Below are 16,521 nucleotides of genomic sequence, written 5' to 3'. Positions count from 1 at the left end.
TGGCTAAAATCCAAACGACTGTGAACAATAAATGCTGGCGAGGTTGCAGAGAAAAAGGTACTCTCATACATTGTTGGTGGGACTGCAAGATGGTGCAGCCTCCATGGTAAATGGTATGGAGGTTCCTCAAGCAATTGCAGATTGATCTACCATATGACCCAGCTATCCCACCTCTGGGAATATACCCAGAGGAATGGAAATCATCAAGTCGAAGGTATACCTGTTCCCCAGTGTTCATTGCAGCACTCTTTGCAATAGCCAAGAGTTGGAACCAGCCCAAATGTCCATCATTGGATAAGTGGATACGGAAAATGTGGTATACCTACACAATGGTATATTACTCAGTTATAGAAACGAATGAAATACTGCCATTTGCAACAACATGGATGGACCTTGAGAGAATTATATTAAGTGAAACAAGTCAGGCACAGAAAGAGAAATACCACATGTTCTCACTTACTGGTGGTCGCTAAAAATAAATAAATGAGTACACACACACACACAGACACACACACACACACACACACACACACACACACACGAAACCAGGGGGGGAGGAAGACATAACAACTACAGTTCCTTCTAGTTGATACGAGAAGCAAACGGAAAGGACATTGTTGGGTGGGAGGGATGAGAAGAAGGTGGGAGGGAGGAGAGGAAGGAGGGAGGGAGATTTTGGTAATGTGCCACAATAATCAACCACATTGTATATCGACAAAATAAAATTAAAAATAAAAAAATGTATGTACCGGGTGACTCCGTGGCTTACTCGGGAGAGTGTGGTGCTGGGAGCGCAGTAGCGCTCCCGCCGCGGGTTTGGATCCTATATAGGGATGGCTGGTGTGCTCACTGGCTGAGCACGGTGCGGGCAACACCAAGCCAAGGGTTGCGATCCCCTTACTGGTCACAAAAAAGAAAAAAAAATATGTATATACCTCCATTTTTCTGTTTAAAACAAATCACACTACTTCCTAATGTTATCACTTATAACAAAATGCGGTTATACAATCATTGTAAAGTATTAAATCATTACAGAAACATTGGCTACTTCTCGGGAGAAAAATTGGGTGCTGGGGGACCTTTTTTCAATTTTGTACCAGGTGTTAAGAAAAAATAAAGTGGAAAAAAAGTAAAATCAACTACAGGTAAAGCTCAAATATCCTTTTCTAATCCCAGTCTCCTTTATCCATACCCAGAGGTAACCACCATTGTCAGTTTGGTGTGTATCCTTCTAGACTTTTTTTCTGTGTCATGTGTACATGGATGAATATATATAAAAAGGGCATAACTGTTTGGAGGTGTTACGTGTGTTATTCTGTGGCTTGCTTTTTCTTTTCTTGGAGCTATTTCTATAGAGATGCACCTTTTTTGATGTTGAATAAGATTAGTTTCCAGTTTTTCATCATTATAATAAGTGGTTCCATAAACACCGTTGTACGTGTCTCCTTGGCATACGGACAAGTGTTTATGTAGGTGAGATACTGAGGGTGAGGAGTGGCTGGGTCATAGGCTTTATGCAGTTTACATTTTTGCAGACACTGACAAATTGCCCTCCATAAATGGCTGTATTAATTTATTCTTTCACCAGCAGGGTAGAGGAATGTATGAGAGGGCTTCTTTCCTTATACCCTTGCCAACACTTGATAGCATTAAACTTTTAAATCTTTGAGAAACATGATATCTCATTTACAATCTTTTGGCCTGTTTGATGGCAAAAATGTGGTAAGCAGCCTTTTCTAACAGCTGTATTTCATTTGTATTCCACTTTTAAGGTTATACCTTTTTAACCTGTTTCTTATCAATGGGTATTTAGGTTAATTTTGCGTATTAGAAAGAATGCTATGTTGAGTAAGGAAGGGAAGAGGAAGAAGGGCATTCTGGACAGTAGTAAAGAGATAGACGTGGGATGGCATTGCAGATAGATCTACCATATGACCCAGCTATCCCACCTCTGGGAATATACCCAGAGGATAGACGAATCCCACCTCTGGGAATATACCCAGAGGATAGTCAGGAATCAAGGGAAGATAGGCTGTAGGCCAGGCACAAGCTCCTTTCTGCACAGGCAGGAAAAGTGGGCATTGCTTTTGTGCACACGACAAGCTCTGAGGCCCGGAGAAGGGAAGCAGGCTTTGCTGGACTTAGTCCTCTGAGAAGTAGAGCTGGAACTAAAACCTGGCCTTTCTAAAGCCAGGATGCCTTCCTGCCTCTGCTAAGAGAGGCAAGAGATGTATGTGTTGAGGTAGAGGCAGGAACAGAGAAGACTGGAGATGCAGTGACAGTGGAAGGGAGCAGGGAAATGGCAGATGTTCAGGGCCTGTGGGAGAAGCCTTCTGTTCTAGGCTGAGGAGCTCAGTGATCACAGGGAGGCCCTGAAAGTTTCCCTGAGAGTTGAAAATCTGGGCTGAGACCACATCTCCCACCTGATGCTTCTTCTGTAATATATCTTTTGCCAGAATCGGTGCAGTATGCCAGTGGAGCAGGCCCCTGAGTCGTTGCTGAAAAGCAAAGCCTGCTTTGGAGCTGAGAACCTCATGAGAGTTCTGGGGAACTATTGTCGTCTTGGCAAAGTGCGCACCCACATCCGCGTGGGCGTCGTGGGTAAGGCCTGGCGAGGGGTCATGGGTCCCAGCCACCTTCCTTGGGAAGAGACTTTGCTGGGGGAAAGGATCCTGGGAAGTTTGTGTTGCCTTTTTGGGGAAGAGGTTCAGGAAGGGTTTTGTAATTTATAACTTGGATTGGTGGGCGTGGGAAGGCATACTCAGAATCACTACTGTGTATTGAGTGTTAGAACAATGGACCAAATGCTCGGTGCCAGACAGTCGACACCATCTCATCCTCAGAGCTGTGGGAGGGAGGGGTGACCATCCCCCTCTTATAGATGAGAGCACAGAGGCCCAGAGAAGGGAAAAGGAACTTACGGAGCTCCGCCCTGTGTGACAAGGCAGAGCTTAGGCTCAAACCTGGGCCTTTCTGGAACCTGGTGTAATGAGGGGGCAAATAGTGGGAGGAGAATAGGGAAATTGAGAGAGGCAAAAACAGATATCAGGGAGATAAAGTGAAACCAAGAGAGAAACACATTGGAGAGAGCTGAACACTGAGAAGGTATAGGTGCATATACCTGAATAGACACAGAAGAAGACACTGAAAAGAACAGGGAAGCCAGATGGCAGGGTTGGTGGGGAATGGAAAGGGGAAACAAATTTAAATGACAGAGGCATGCAGAGAGAGGGAGGTATGATCAGGAAGAAATACTAAAAGGGACATTGAGAGAGAGATGTGTACAGAGACCTGCGAAGGGAGTCATAAGAAGGATAGAGATACTCCATGTATTTGTATAAAGAGGCAGACATGCATATGTAAAGAAAGAAAGAGAAAGACAAATACACAGGGATAGAGATAGATTCAGAGAGATAGCCACAGAAACAGGCCAGAACAAAGATGTAGACACAAAAGAACACATCCATATCCACAAAGACAAATATAAATCCACATGTGTGGAGACATGTGCAGACCCAGAGGATGCACGTCTAGAGATAGACAGACCTGGAGGCAAAATACATGTAGGTCAAGCCCTTCCCACACACACCCCCACTCTGCTCCCCCATAGCAAATAGAGCTTCAGAGAGAGACACATGTGCCTAGATGTACCATGACCCTCAGACACAATCACATACCCAGAGTCACAGAGACAAGTACACAGACAGGTCTATGATGAGACAGATACAGAGACATACAGAGAGAGGGTTAGGGAGACAAATAAGGAGAGAGAAGAGACACAATGAAACATACAAGGGGTATATACACACAGAGACAAGTCCACAGAGAGGAGGAATGTGGACAGAAAGAGATAGGAATTGGCACGGAGGGAATTACAAAGAGGCAGAATTGGTAGGGTGGGGAGAATCAGAGGGAAAGGACAATGGCCAGAAGGAGAGACAAACTGGCAGGCAAAGAGGTGCTTAGGTATAGACGTACACAGAGATACATAGAGGAACCAAGACATGACAGAGAAATAGACTTGAGTGGGAAAGGCAAAAAAAGGAAAAAGGCAGTGATATTTAGAATGAGAATGACTAAGACACACTGAGAAAGAGAGGTGTACAGAGACTTCTACGCACAAGGAGTCCCAGGCACACACGTGAGACAGTTGTACACATGTGTGCATACAAAGAACGGTGAGAATGAGAGACCCAGTGAGGGAGAAACACCCAAAGACATCCACAGGTCAGGAGTGTCTCTCAGATGCCTAAACAGGAAAACACACACCACAGGCAGACAGCTGCACAGAGAGACCTCCATCTAGAGGTGAACACCCCTCCTCCCCACCCTGGGGTAATTACACACCAGAACATTCACTTCTGTGTTTCACAGATACTTCTTGATGTCTACCTTCTGTTGGGTTGTGTCACTGAGGCCTTGCATGGAGCATCTCTCCCAGGCTGTTTATGGGTGGGAGGTGGTGGACATGCCTACTCAGCATGCTCACAAATGGAAGAGAGGTCAAAAGGCCCTGTAGGGGTTTGGTCAGGGCCTGGCATAGGAAAGCAGGAGGCCAGGCTGTATTTTTGGCTTCCCATGGTCTGGCCATTGCTGCTGCCTGGGCCTCCCTCAAACAGGCTGGCCTGAATGTTCCTGAGGGCCCTGAGCCACCTGCTGCTACTTTATAGGCCTTCCCAATGTTGGGAAGAGCAGCCTGATCAATAGCCTGAAGCGAAGCCGTGTGTGCAGTGTGGGAGCTGTTCCTGGGGTCACCAAGTAAGTATCTGCCTGCTCCCCCACTCCATAACTCCTTGGCCTTACCATTCCCTCTGGCTCCCGTGCCTTCAGCCCCTGTCCCTTTCCTTATCTTGGACCATCCTCTGGTTCTTCTCCCGGTCATGGGAGTCTCACTAACAGCCCTCATTTACCTGACACACCCTAGCTCTGGCCCAGGTGGCCCAGCTGGGAGCTTCCTAGTTAGCTCCTTGAAACCTCTTGACAGCCATGCAAGATTAGCTCCATTTCTTAGTCAAGCACCTCAGGATTGGAGAGTCAGAAACTTGCTCAAGGTCCTGCAGCTCAGTCCCCAATGGCAGAGGCTAGATTAGAATCAGTTCCAGGTCTGTGCTGGGGACCCCAGTGCTCCCCAGACCTATACCTCTCCACCTTCATCTGTAAGACACTCTCCCCGCAACCTTCTTTACCTGTCCCCTCATCCCCTGCCCAACATTGTCACTGGGGTTTATAGAGATACATCCAGGCCTTCTTTCTTTCCCGCCACAGATTCATGCAAGAGGTTTACCTGGACAAATTCATCAGGCTGCTGGATGCTCCAGGCATTGTCCCAGGACCCAATTCAGAGGTGGGCACCATCCTGCGTAACTGCATCCACGTGCAGAAGCTGGCAGACCCTGTGACCCCGGTGGAGACCATCCTGCAGCGCTGCAACCTGGAGGAGGTACACAGTGGGGCCCCTGGCTGATGCCCTGCCACACTCTGAGAGCCCTTCATTCTTCTTTACTCATGACTCCTCTCCTTCCTCCCTCCCTCAGATTTCTAGTTATTACGGCATCTCTGGGTTCCAAACCACTGAACACTTTCTGACTGCAGTGGCCCACCGCTTGGGGAAGAAGAAGAAGGGAGGCTTATACAGTCAGGAGCAGGCAGCCAAAGCTGTCCTGGCTGACTGGGTGAGGTGAGGAGGGGCTTAGGGTAAGGGTGAGGCCCTCTGGGAGTCTGACTTCGCAGGTGGGCTCATCTGTGTTCACCACAGCCAGTGGGGCAGCCTGACTTCCTGCGTCCCAGGACAGGGATGGCCAAGGCGCCAGGTCATGTCCTGCTCGAGACTTTATTCCCAGTGATTGTCCAGCAACTCAACCCCTTATTGTTCAGCAGCAACCGCCTGGGTTTTCTTGTTGTCCCTTACTGTTTCTGGCTTGCAAGTCACCCTCTCTTTGAGTGGTCATTTTTTTTCTCAGTAACATCACCACTGATCTCCCCCCACCCAATGCAGCGGAAAGATCAGCTTCTATACACAACCACCACCCACCCACACTCTGCCCGCCCATCTCAGTGCAGAGATTGTTAAAGAGATGACTGAGATCTTTGACATTGAGGATACCGAGCAAGCTAATGAAGATACCATGGAATGTAAGTGTAGGCGGGGGTGGTGCATGCGGTCTTATCCTGCTGGAGGTACATAGACTTGATAGCAGATCCCGCATTTGACCTGCCCCTTCCCTGGCTTTAATCAGGCTTTGAGCAAGTTGTTTAACCAGTTCTATGCTTAATTTCTTCTGCAAGGTGGAGAATTCTAATCTGGGCTGTGGGGGAAGGGGCTTGTGAGCTTTTGGTAGATGAAAAATCAGCGAGGTTCCTGGTACCCATTGAGGTGCTCTGGAAATGTGGGGCTCCCTTCCCAACTCGGGACCTGAAATGGACTGAGACATTTCTTTCCAAACCTCTTTCTCTAATATTGCTCTAGGATTTTTCACAGCCATTTCAGGCTCATTCCTAGATTTTCCTTTTTACCCTCATTGGCAGGCAAGGTATCCAAGTCACAAAAAGGTGATATTTGCCAGAAGACATATAGATAAGGCAGACAGAGGTGGCCTTTGAACCAGCTCTCCTGCCCTGTTGTCTAAGACTCTTTCAGGTCAGAGTAGTAGTGGTTAAAAATATGGACGACCTGGATTCAAATCCAAGCTTTGTTCCTCATTAGCTGTGTGATGCTGAACAAGTTACTTCACTTCTCCCTGTCTTAATGACATCATCTATAAAACAGGGACAATAGCACCCACCTGATAGGGTGGTTGTGAGGATTTACTTAATATGTAAAAGACGCTTAGATCTACCATATGACCTAGCATATAGTAAATAAATGCTTGGTAAATGTTAGCTGTTATTAAGATGATTCTTTGCTGGAATACAGAGGTGTGACTTTCAGAAACTCCTCAGAAACTTTGTTCTCTTCAGACACTACCCTCTGCAGCCCTGGCTTGGGGCTCCTACTTCCTTTTCTACCCCACACAGGTAAGGTGCCCAGTGCTCTCTGGGCCTGTCTGTAGACACTCTGTGGTAGCTGAGAAAGCCCTGGCTGGCCCTGGCTTCTAGTTTCTCTGTTTCTCTTGAGGGCCAGTAGTTTTCCTTCTCTGGGTATTTTAATGTCCTTGGATTACAAATGAGGATAAGAGGACTTGTTCACTTCCTAGTTTATTCCCCACGTGGCTTTGGGCCTGCCAGCCCCCTTTATGAACTTTAGTTTCCTCTTCTATGAAGTGGGCAATTGAGAGGGATTTGAGCTCATGTTCTGATGATGATGCTTGTCTCTGGCCAGATGTGTGGGCAAGAGGGGCTCCATCACTGAGAGTGCATTTTGGCAAAAGATCGAGGTCTGAGAAACGGAGAAGAGGGTAGGAGAGGTTAGAGGTGAGGGATTCCTGCAGGATTTGGCCCTAGTGCTGGATCTTGAAGGGTGACCAGGGATTAGAAGGCCCAGGGAAGGGAATGGGGGCAAAATTGTAGAAGCAGTCATGTGGGCAGTGTGGGCACAGGGCAGTGGGCATATCTGATGGTTACAGGGGAGGCCATCTCCAGGCAAGGGGCCAGAGGGAGGAGGAGACAGTCCTGGTCCTGGTCAGGGAATGCCAGTGACTGCCATTTTCAGAATAACATCTTGCGCCAGAGCATACAGGTGTCCTCTGTCATGTCTCACAGCAGCCCTGTGTGAATAGGGCTTGTGGAATTTCCGTTTTCTAGATGAGGAAACTGAGGCTCCGAGGCCAGCTCCCATTAGTGTTTTACTGCAAAACCCATGCTTTTAATCCTTTGTCATGTGGCCTCTCAGCAGGAGTGAACAGCTCCCCCACTCTACTCCCCTGGGCAGCATCCACGTTTCCTTTCCACTGAGGCCTGACCAGGGGGCTGGCAGCAGGGAGGACTCAAGGCCCTGACACTGGTGTTGGTTGTGTTAAAGGCTTGGCCACTGGAGAATCTGATGAACTGTTGGGTGACACGGACCCACGCGAAGTGGAGATCAAGTGGCTCCATTCTCCGATGGTGAAAATAGCAGATGCCATTGAAAATAAAACAACCGTCTATAAGGTACCTCTCCCCTTTCTTCATGACAACACTCTCCTCTACCCAGGGAAGTGGTCAGTCCCTTCTGCCTGGCTCCTAGGAGGTGGTGAGATGTGGGTGGTTCTCTCACTCCCTGTGAGCTCCTGGATACCTGACCAGGCACATCCTTTGTCAAACAATGACAGGTCAAGGGAGGCACACTCTCAGCAGTTTTCCCAGCCCTGCTTCCAGCCCATGGAACAATTATCACTATCTAGTCACCTGGTTGTCCAAGTTGCAAACGACTCTTCCTTCCCTCTAGCTAGTGTCCAGGATCCCATACACTGTCAGTCACCAAGTCCTGTGGCTTTTCTCTCCTAAACTTCTTGAGAAATTGTCAGCTTCTTTTCATTCCTACCATTCCTATAACCCTAGGCTAAACTCACCCTAGGCAGTCCTCACTCACCTGAACATATGTGCTGTGGTTCTGATGGCCCAATCTGACCGTGTCACCTCCCCTGTTTAAATTCCTTTCATGGAGTTTCCCCCAGCACCTGCAGGATCAAGTTCATACTCCTGAGGCCTGCTATTCAAGACCTGCATGGCGTGATACAATTCCTGGAGGTTTTCTCAGCTTCTTCTTCCGCCAGTCCCCCCATCTCTGCTCTTCAGACATTCATAGTTTAGTGGATTTCAGACACAGGCATCTGCACTCGGATGGGAGGCATGGGGTGGAGGTGGAGGTTGGTAGAGCATGGATCCGAGGGCCTAGACCCATACTGCCTGTGGGTCAGGGAAGTCTTGGTTAAGCCACGTCTTAAAAGCTGAGGAGTCCTCTAGACAGAGGGTGCAGCAGCATGTGGCAGGGGCTCAGCCCTTGCTCATGCTGAGGCCTAGAAGGTGAGAGCGTGGTGTTTTGGGGAAATTGCTGGGAATGGGTGGGGTGGGAGGTGGGGAAAGATGAGTCTGAAGTCAGATCACAGAAGGCCTTGAATTTGACTTTAAACCATAGGTAGTAGGAAAACATTGAAAGTTGCTTATTTTTTCTGGATCAGAGGTTTTTTATTTATTTTATTTAAAAAATTTTTAAAAATTTATTTTAACTAGGTAATACATGTACCTGGTATAAAATTTAAAAAGTACTAAAGGGTACACAGTGAAAAGTAAGTTTCTTTCCTACTTCTGTTTCCTTGCTTCCCTCTTCCTTCCTTGGAGGCAATCACTATTAGCAGACTTTTGAATGTCATTTCAGAGCTACTCCATATTTATGTAAATACATATATACACACAAGCAGATGCATAACTTTTAATTTAAATAGTTGCATGCTATTCATATTGTTCTGCACTTTGCTTATTTCACTTACAAAAGTGCTTATTGCACTTTTCATCTTGAAGATTGTTCCACATCATTACTTAAAGAGCTGTCCTTTATTTTTTATGGCTACATAATATCTAGAAGGGTTTCTTAAGCAGGGAAGTGACATGGTTAGGTTCGTATATTAGAATGATCACTCTGGCTGCCAGAGTGATCAACTGGTATGGAGTCAGATTAGAAAGAAAGGTTCCAGGGTTGGAGGCAGGGAGTCCAGAGAGGAAACTAGCCTATAGTCGGTCCGTAAGAGATGAGGTCTGAACTTGGGCAGTGGCAAGAATCACACTATTCTCATCCTTACATAGTTTCAGAGGTTCCCCTGTTGGGATTTAAGGAAAATCAGTGTATAGTGTGTTTAAGGCCTCCCCCCAGTAATATTTCTCACTGAGGCCATAAGCCCCAGAACATACCATTTTTAAAAACCTCAAGAACCTACAGTACCCCACTCTGTACAGCAAGTTCCAGACTTAGGTCCAGGGTCCTCAGTAGGGCCACCGCATCGCACAACTCTGAGAGATACCATTTTGGTATACTATATTGTGAGTGACGCCTGCCCTCCCCCAACCCCCTGCCCGAACTCCAGAGTGGTACACTGGTAGCTTTGCTCAGTCTCACCCCATCTTGCCTTTTCCCCACCATAGGGTAGTGGGTGGTCATACATATGGGCTCTGGAGCCAGCCTGCCTGGGTTCTAATTTACTCCACTGCTTACTAACTATGTAACCTTAGGTGCCTTGTTTGTTTAAAAAAAATTTTTTTTTGGTGACTGGTACAGGGATCTGAACCCGTGACCTTGGTGTTATCACTACCGTGCTCTAACAAACTGAGCTAATCAGCCAGCCCCATCATAGCATTGTTACAAGGATCAAATGAGTTAATATGTGTGTGTGTGTTGTGTGTATGTGTGTACATACACATATATATGTGCATACAGTTTATATGCTTAGAGTGGTATCTGGCAATGTGGTAAGCTTTTGGTCAATATTGGCTTTTACTGCGTACATGTATCTTTCACTCCTGCCAAACAGACACCCTTTTTGGTGCCCAGATATACTCTGTGCTTTTCCAGTGTTCAGTCAGGAATGATGCTCCCCATCATTAGTATGTTGACCATCACCATTGCCCCCAACCTCTCAGTCACTGATCCTTTGTTTCTGTATTGGGCTGTTAACCATACTTTGACTGTAGTATAGATTGTTGTATCCTCTTTAGCCTGGTTGCTCCCTAAAGGGGGAATTGAGTCTGTCTCGTTTCTTTGTCCCCAGCATTGCCCCACACAGAGCTGGGTGCAAAATGGATGTCAGAAAATATTTGCTAAGTTGAATAAGACCTTGAAGGGTCACATAAGCAAAGAATCATTGTAAAAGCAATCGTCATTGGTCAAATAACTCTTCTTTTTCATTTTCCTGTAAAAGCCATGCAAGCTACCCATTATCATCCCCATTTGACAGATGAGCAAACTGAGGCTGAGAGGTTAACTAAGCACTTGCTAGCACATGGTGGAGTCAGAATTGGAGCTTATTAACACATGGCTCTAGGTTCCCTATTTTTACCCAAGCCTGTCCCTGCCTCCTCTACAGAAGCCTTTGGAGATACTCTGGGGGTCAAGACCTCACTGTTGTCCTCTCTCCCTTCAGATTGGAGATCTTACTAGGTATTGCACCAATCTGAACCATCATCAAATGGGGTGGGCTAAACGCAATGTGGAACACTGCCCCAAGAACAACAGTGTGATGGATGTCTGCCTAGTGGACCGCCGCCCGATGCTGCAGAGAATCATGGAGACGGACCCACTGCAGCAGGGCCAGGCTCTGGCATCTGCCCTGAAGAATAAGAAGAAAATGCAGAAGCGTACAGGTGGGGGCACCTGACCATCCCTGTGCTCCAAAAATGGCCTTGGTTAGGGGCTCCTGAATGAGCAAATGTCCAGCTCGAGGCTAGGATTAGTGGGCTTAGCTGCTAGCACAGTGGTTCTCAAACTTTAGCTTGCAGCATAATTGCCTGGAGGGTTTGTTAAAACACAGATTTCTGGGCCCCTCCCTCAGAGTTTCTAATTGAGTAGGCCAGCTATGAGGCCTGAAAATTTGTATTTCTAACAGGTTTCTAGCTGATGCTGTTCCTCTGGAAACCACACTTGGGGAACCATTGGCCTCATCTGTGTATCAGATATCTACTATTTATTTATGAGGTGCTTTCTATATATTAGGTGACTTGCAGGCTCTATATAATGTGTACTTTATCAATAGGCAATACACTCAGAATCCAAAAGGTATGCAAATGATACACAGCAAAATCTCTCTCATGCCCTAGTCATCCATGCCTCTCCTGATAGACAACCAGTTAATTAGTTTCTTTTGTCTCTTTCCTGAGTTAAACAAGCAAATATCTATGTATTCTTTGTTCTTTTCCCACACAAATGCTACTGAACATATGGTTTTGCCCATCATTTTCTTTTCTTTTTTTTTTTTTTTGGTAGCTAGCTGGTATGGGGATCCAAACCCATGACCTTGGTGTTATAAGGCTGCACACTAACCGTCTGAGCTAACTGGCCAACCATGCGCCATCATTTTCCAATCAGTATATTTTAGGGATATTTCCATGTCAGTATGCAAAAGAACTTCTTCCCTTCATTTTAATGGTGGTTCCTATGTCACTAGCCCATTCAAGTCTCCATGCTATACTTATCTTCACTAACTCATCACAAAAGTCTTATCCTCATTTGGTAAGTGAAGAAACTGAGGCCCAGAGATATTAAATGACACATTCAAGGTAAGACAACTAGTAATTGATGCAGCCAAAATGTAAACCAAATGTTGTTTGGCCCTGTCAGCCCTAGTCTTTGAACTGTGTTCCATAACTAAATATTACACTCTTGGCCTGGCTCTACCCTGAGTCCTGGAAACCCAGAGGTGAATTTCCCTTGAACTCCTAGTTATATTAGGGAGTGGGGAGGAGACGAGAAAACAGACATTTGCAGCACAGAGTGATCACTTTGAAGACACAGTGAAGGAACCTAACCCCACCTGGGGATGGTGGTTGAGTAGGGATGATCAGAAAAGGCTTCTTAGAGGAGGTGAAGTCTTAGGGGAATCCTGAGGAACAACAGGATGTGTCTGACGGGTGGGAGGTTTAAGTGGAGAGCATTTAAGCTCAAAGTCCTTACTGCCATGCTGCCCCTTTGCTGTGAGAGCTTTGTTTTGAGGGTAATGGCAGAGTGCTAATAAGTTCAGCACAGTATAAGAAAATTACTGTTTTGATACTTGCAAGGACAAAAGTACTTGGAGCTCAGTGAGTCTGAAACCCAGAGATTGACACTTTGTTGGGGTGATCATTTCACAGATAGACAAACGGATCTACTCGTGAGGTTGAGCAGTGCCTTCTAACAGCCCACCAGTTATTTTGTTTAGTGTTTAGGGGGTAAGTGAGCCAGTTTGGGAGTTTGATGCAGACCAAGGTAGATGTGGGCCAGGTCTGGCAGTCCACCTGTTGGCAAGCCAGTTACCAAGAGATTGCCTGTGTTTCTCCATCTGCAGATAAAATCGCCAGCAAGCTGTCTGATTCCATGATGTCTGTCCTCGACCTCTCTGGCAACACTGATGACGGTGCTGGTGACTGATTGATCTCACTTCCCTACCCCTCCAATCACTAGTTCCAGTGGGATAGGTGAATACAGATTAAATAGTTTGGTTCTCCCTGAAGCATCTTCACAGGAAAAGAACCTTTCTCCTTCCCTGTGTTCCCTTTCCCTCCATTCTCTCCTGCAAAAACAGACTCCCAAGAGGCTGGAGCTGCCAAACCCAGTAAGCTTTATTTAACCTTTATTCTGTTTTACAATCAGCAGAGCCCAGGTGCTAACAATTTACCCCCCACCCTCAATCCTGGAGTCCCACCCTGTAGGTTGGGCTAGTTTGAGGGTTGATCCCCTGAAAAATCCCTCTTGGACAGCTGAATGTGCAACTAGAGGCTAGGGTGATGGTAGACCTGGGGGTCCCTGGGAGGGTGTTGATTTTTTTACCACTCTGCGAGAGATCTCAGCGGCAAGGCATTCCTGTGGTGGGCTTTGGGCCATGCATCTTCCAAGTCCACAGGTTCTCACTTGGGTGAGCCTTCTGTGTCTCTGGAAGGGTCTGGGGATAGGATAGAGGGAAGAAGAGAACAAATAAACCTGGCTGGTGCTGAAGCGTTGTACGCACTACCTTGTTCAGACGAAGAGAAAACAAGGTACCTGTCAGGCCTTAAAAACTAACGCCACCTTAAGTGACATTACAAGCAGCGCCATTATGGGCCCACAAGGGCGTATTAACGTGGCAGCCTAAGATGGCGCCAGGAGGAAGTAGGGTGGGAGTGTCTGCAGGAACCTTGCCTTAGCCCTTATTGGCCAAATATGTGCTTCCACACTCGTGAACACTGCGTGATTGCAATAGCTAGGCATTGAGACAGGATGCATGCTCTTGACCTTTAAGCTGATAGGATTATGTTAAAACCTCCCCTCCCCATCTGCCTATAAAAGCAAGTGCTTGTGTGATAATAAACGGAACTGCTCGACAGAACCCCCGCTGCGTCTGAGTGTCCTTTAACCGGGCTGGTTAGGGCTGGCGGCTGTGCTCACCACTCTTCACAGCTCTCTTCCCCTGTCTCCTTCCAAAGGGGACTGGAGGGAAAGAGGAATCCGGGCCATTCGCTCACCCACCAAAAGGAACAAGGCTAGGGCTGTTCGGGTTGGCCAGTGGCAGACCTGACAGGTACCTGTTGATAGGGAGGCTGGGCACTTTTGGGGCAAGCCCCATCTTTGGGCATTTCTAGACAGACTGAATTGGAGAAACCCCTTTAACTCAAGTACTCTGGCTGGGCCCTTCCTTTGTATGAACATGTCTCATCCAGTGCATGTATTTGAATTCCCTAATTCAGGGGATTCTGGTACCATTTATTCGCAGGCTGTGTCCATAAGAGCTGCTATATTTGAGGGTATACCAGCCAACTCCTTTTGCAGTGTCTGGAAGCCACCCCATTAAAGTATAATTAGCTCCCTCTGGGAGAGTTTACCCCATCAGACAAAGGCAGTGGGCCCAAGCAGTGTTGGCCTCTCAGAAAGGGACTGGGGTGGATGATTGCAACCCAAATACAATCTTCTCACTTTTCCAGGGGTTTTTTGGGTTATGCACATGAGTTCAGTTGCCAGCAGTCTACCTGAGTTGACACATTTGAAGGAGGTGGACATTGCATTACATCTATCTTTGCCACCTACCGTAGACTTCCAGACCATCTTCGGACACACAGCTGCATCTTAGCCTTGCCTTGTTTCTGCCTCTATGCTGGCACCCAGTTTACCTATCTGGATCCTAAGAGGGGAGCCACGTGGCAGGGACTGGAAAGCCATTGGTTGCAGGCTGTTTGGGCAGGGAAGTGCAGACTGCTCCTTCATTCAGGGGCAGCCAAAGAGAGAATTGAGCACAAACTACACCAAGCCCTGGGGATAGGTTACCTCCTTTAACCCTCAATATAGCTCTGCCAGTAAGGTTAGTCTCGCCATATGATATGAAAAACAGGCTCAAAAAAACCCCCCAAAAAACAGGGTTGGAAAGTTGATGAGACATGCCCAAGACTACATACTAAGTGGTGGTGCCAGGATTGGAACCCAAGTGTGATTAAAACCCTATGCAGGCCCATTTCTCTGCATTGTAGAACCTCCTTACAAAGGTACACTGATTAAGCACCTACTATGTGCCAGTTTCTGTTATCAAGTCCTTTAAATGTCTCTTTTTTGGTTTAAAAAACTAGTAGTGTCTTGCTAAAATTATACTCTTAAGAGTCCCCTTAGGTGGGGTCCAACTTATTTCACACTGTCATTATCAAACTCTCCTGACATAATAGTGTTTATGATATTGTAAAAATATGTATTTGGTCTTCATCCCCATCTTCTAAAATCCTCACAAATTCCAAAGTGATGAGTCATTTTGTTTGCTAATGATGGCTGGTAGCCCCTAGGTAGCTTCAGAATGGGAGCCAGTCATAGGAAAGACAAAGGCAGGATTTTGAGTCCCACCCCCTAACCTCTGGGGAGGAAGAATTACTGAAGGTTAAGTTGATCACCAATAGCCAGTGATTTAATCAGTGATGTCTATGTTATGAAGCCTCCATAAAAACCCAAGAGAACTGGGTTTGGAGAGCTTCTAGAGAGCTGAACATGTAGGGAGGTGTTCCTTAAGGTTGTTGTGCCTGGGGAGAGCGTGGAAGCTCCGAGCCCCTTCTCCCATACCTCACCCTATGCATCTCTTCATCTGTATCCTTTCTAATATCCTTTATAATAAACCAGTAAACGTAAGTATGTTTTTCCCTGTGTTCTGTAAGCCGCTCAAGCAAACTAATCGAACCCAAGGAGGAGCTTGTGGGAACCCTGATTTTATAGCTGGTTGGTCAGAAGTTCCAGAGGCCGGGACTTGTGACTGGCATCTGAAGTGGGGGGCATTTGGGTTCTTTCCAGTTGTGGGTGATGAATAAAGCTGCTATAAACAATTTTGTGCAACTTTCTGTTTCTTCATTTTTCTAGAGTAGGATTGCTGGGATATATGGTAAGTATATGTTAACATTCTAAAAACAACTGCTAAACTTTTTCAAAGTGGCTGTTACTATTTGACATTCCTATCAGTGTATGAAAATTTTACTTCCACATCCTCTCTCAGACTTAATATTGTCAGTTTTTTAAAAGTTTACAATGAAATGAAATTTGTGTCTTACAGTTTTGGAGTCTGGGAAGTCCAAGGTTCAGGAGATGCATTTGGTGAGGACCTTCTTTGGGATGGGAACTCTGCAGGGTCCTGTGGTGATGCAGGCAATCATATGGTGAGGATGGCAAGAGCTCTTAAACTTGCTCACTTGCTCTCCTTATAAAGCCACAAGTGCCACTCCTGTGACAGCCCACTAAACCATTAACCCATTGCTCCACAAATGGATCAATCTATTCATTAGGGTATAGTCACAGTCCAATCACCTCTTAAAGGCCCCACCTTTTTAAAAAAAAATTGTGGTTAAATATGTATAACATAAGGATTTCCATTTTAACCATTTTAAAGCATACAATTGTGTGGAATTAATTACACTCACAATGCTATG

The 16,521-nt window shown here is 46.4% G+C and overlaps 1 protein-coding gene across 1 annotated transcript; it reads left to right on the top strand.

The window, feature by feature from the left end:
• The first annotated feature begins 2,461 nt into the window (after positions 1 to 2,461).
• On the top strand, positions 2,462 to 16,180 carry LOC103609167 (guanine nucleotide-binding protein-like 3-like protein). The gene is made up of 9 exons (XM_008593517.1): positions 2,462 to 2,601; positions 4,671 to 4,758; positions 5,266 to 5,440; positions 5,535 to 5,677; positions 5,996 to 6,132; positions 7,958 to 8,085; positions 11,049 to 11,268; positions 12,945 to 13,074; positions 16,149 to 16,180. Exons 1-8 carry the CDS (start codon positions 2,469 to 2,471, stop codon positions 13,025 to 13,027), a joined length of 1,107 nt encoding a protein of 368 aa, XP_008591739.1. The 5' UTR covers positions 2,462 to 2,468; the 3' UTR covers positions 13,028 to 13,074; positions 16,149 to 16,180.
• Positions 16,181 to 16,521: the final 341 nt, after the last annotated feature.

The sequence above is a fragment of the Galeopterus variegatus genome, unplaced genomic scaffold, assembly GCF_000696425.1.
Source record: "Galeopterus variegatus unplaced genomic scaffold, G_variegatus-3.0.2 Scaffold9292, whole genome shotgun sequence".
NCBI classification, from domain to species: Eukaryota; Metazoa; Chordata; class Mammalia; order Dermoptera; family Cynocephalidae; genus Galeopterus; species Galeopterus variegatus.
The sequence above is the reverse complement of the archived record's forward strand: the minus strand, read 5'-3'. Positions and strand labels throughout refer to the sequence as shown.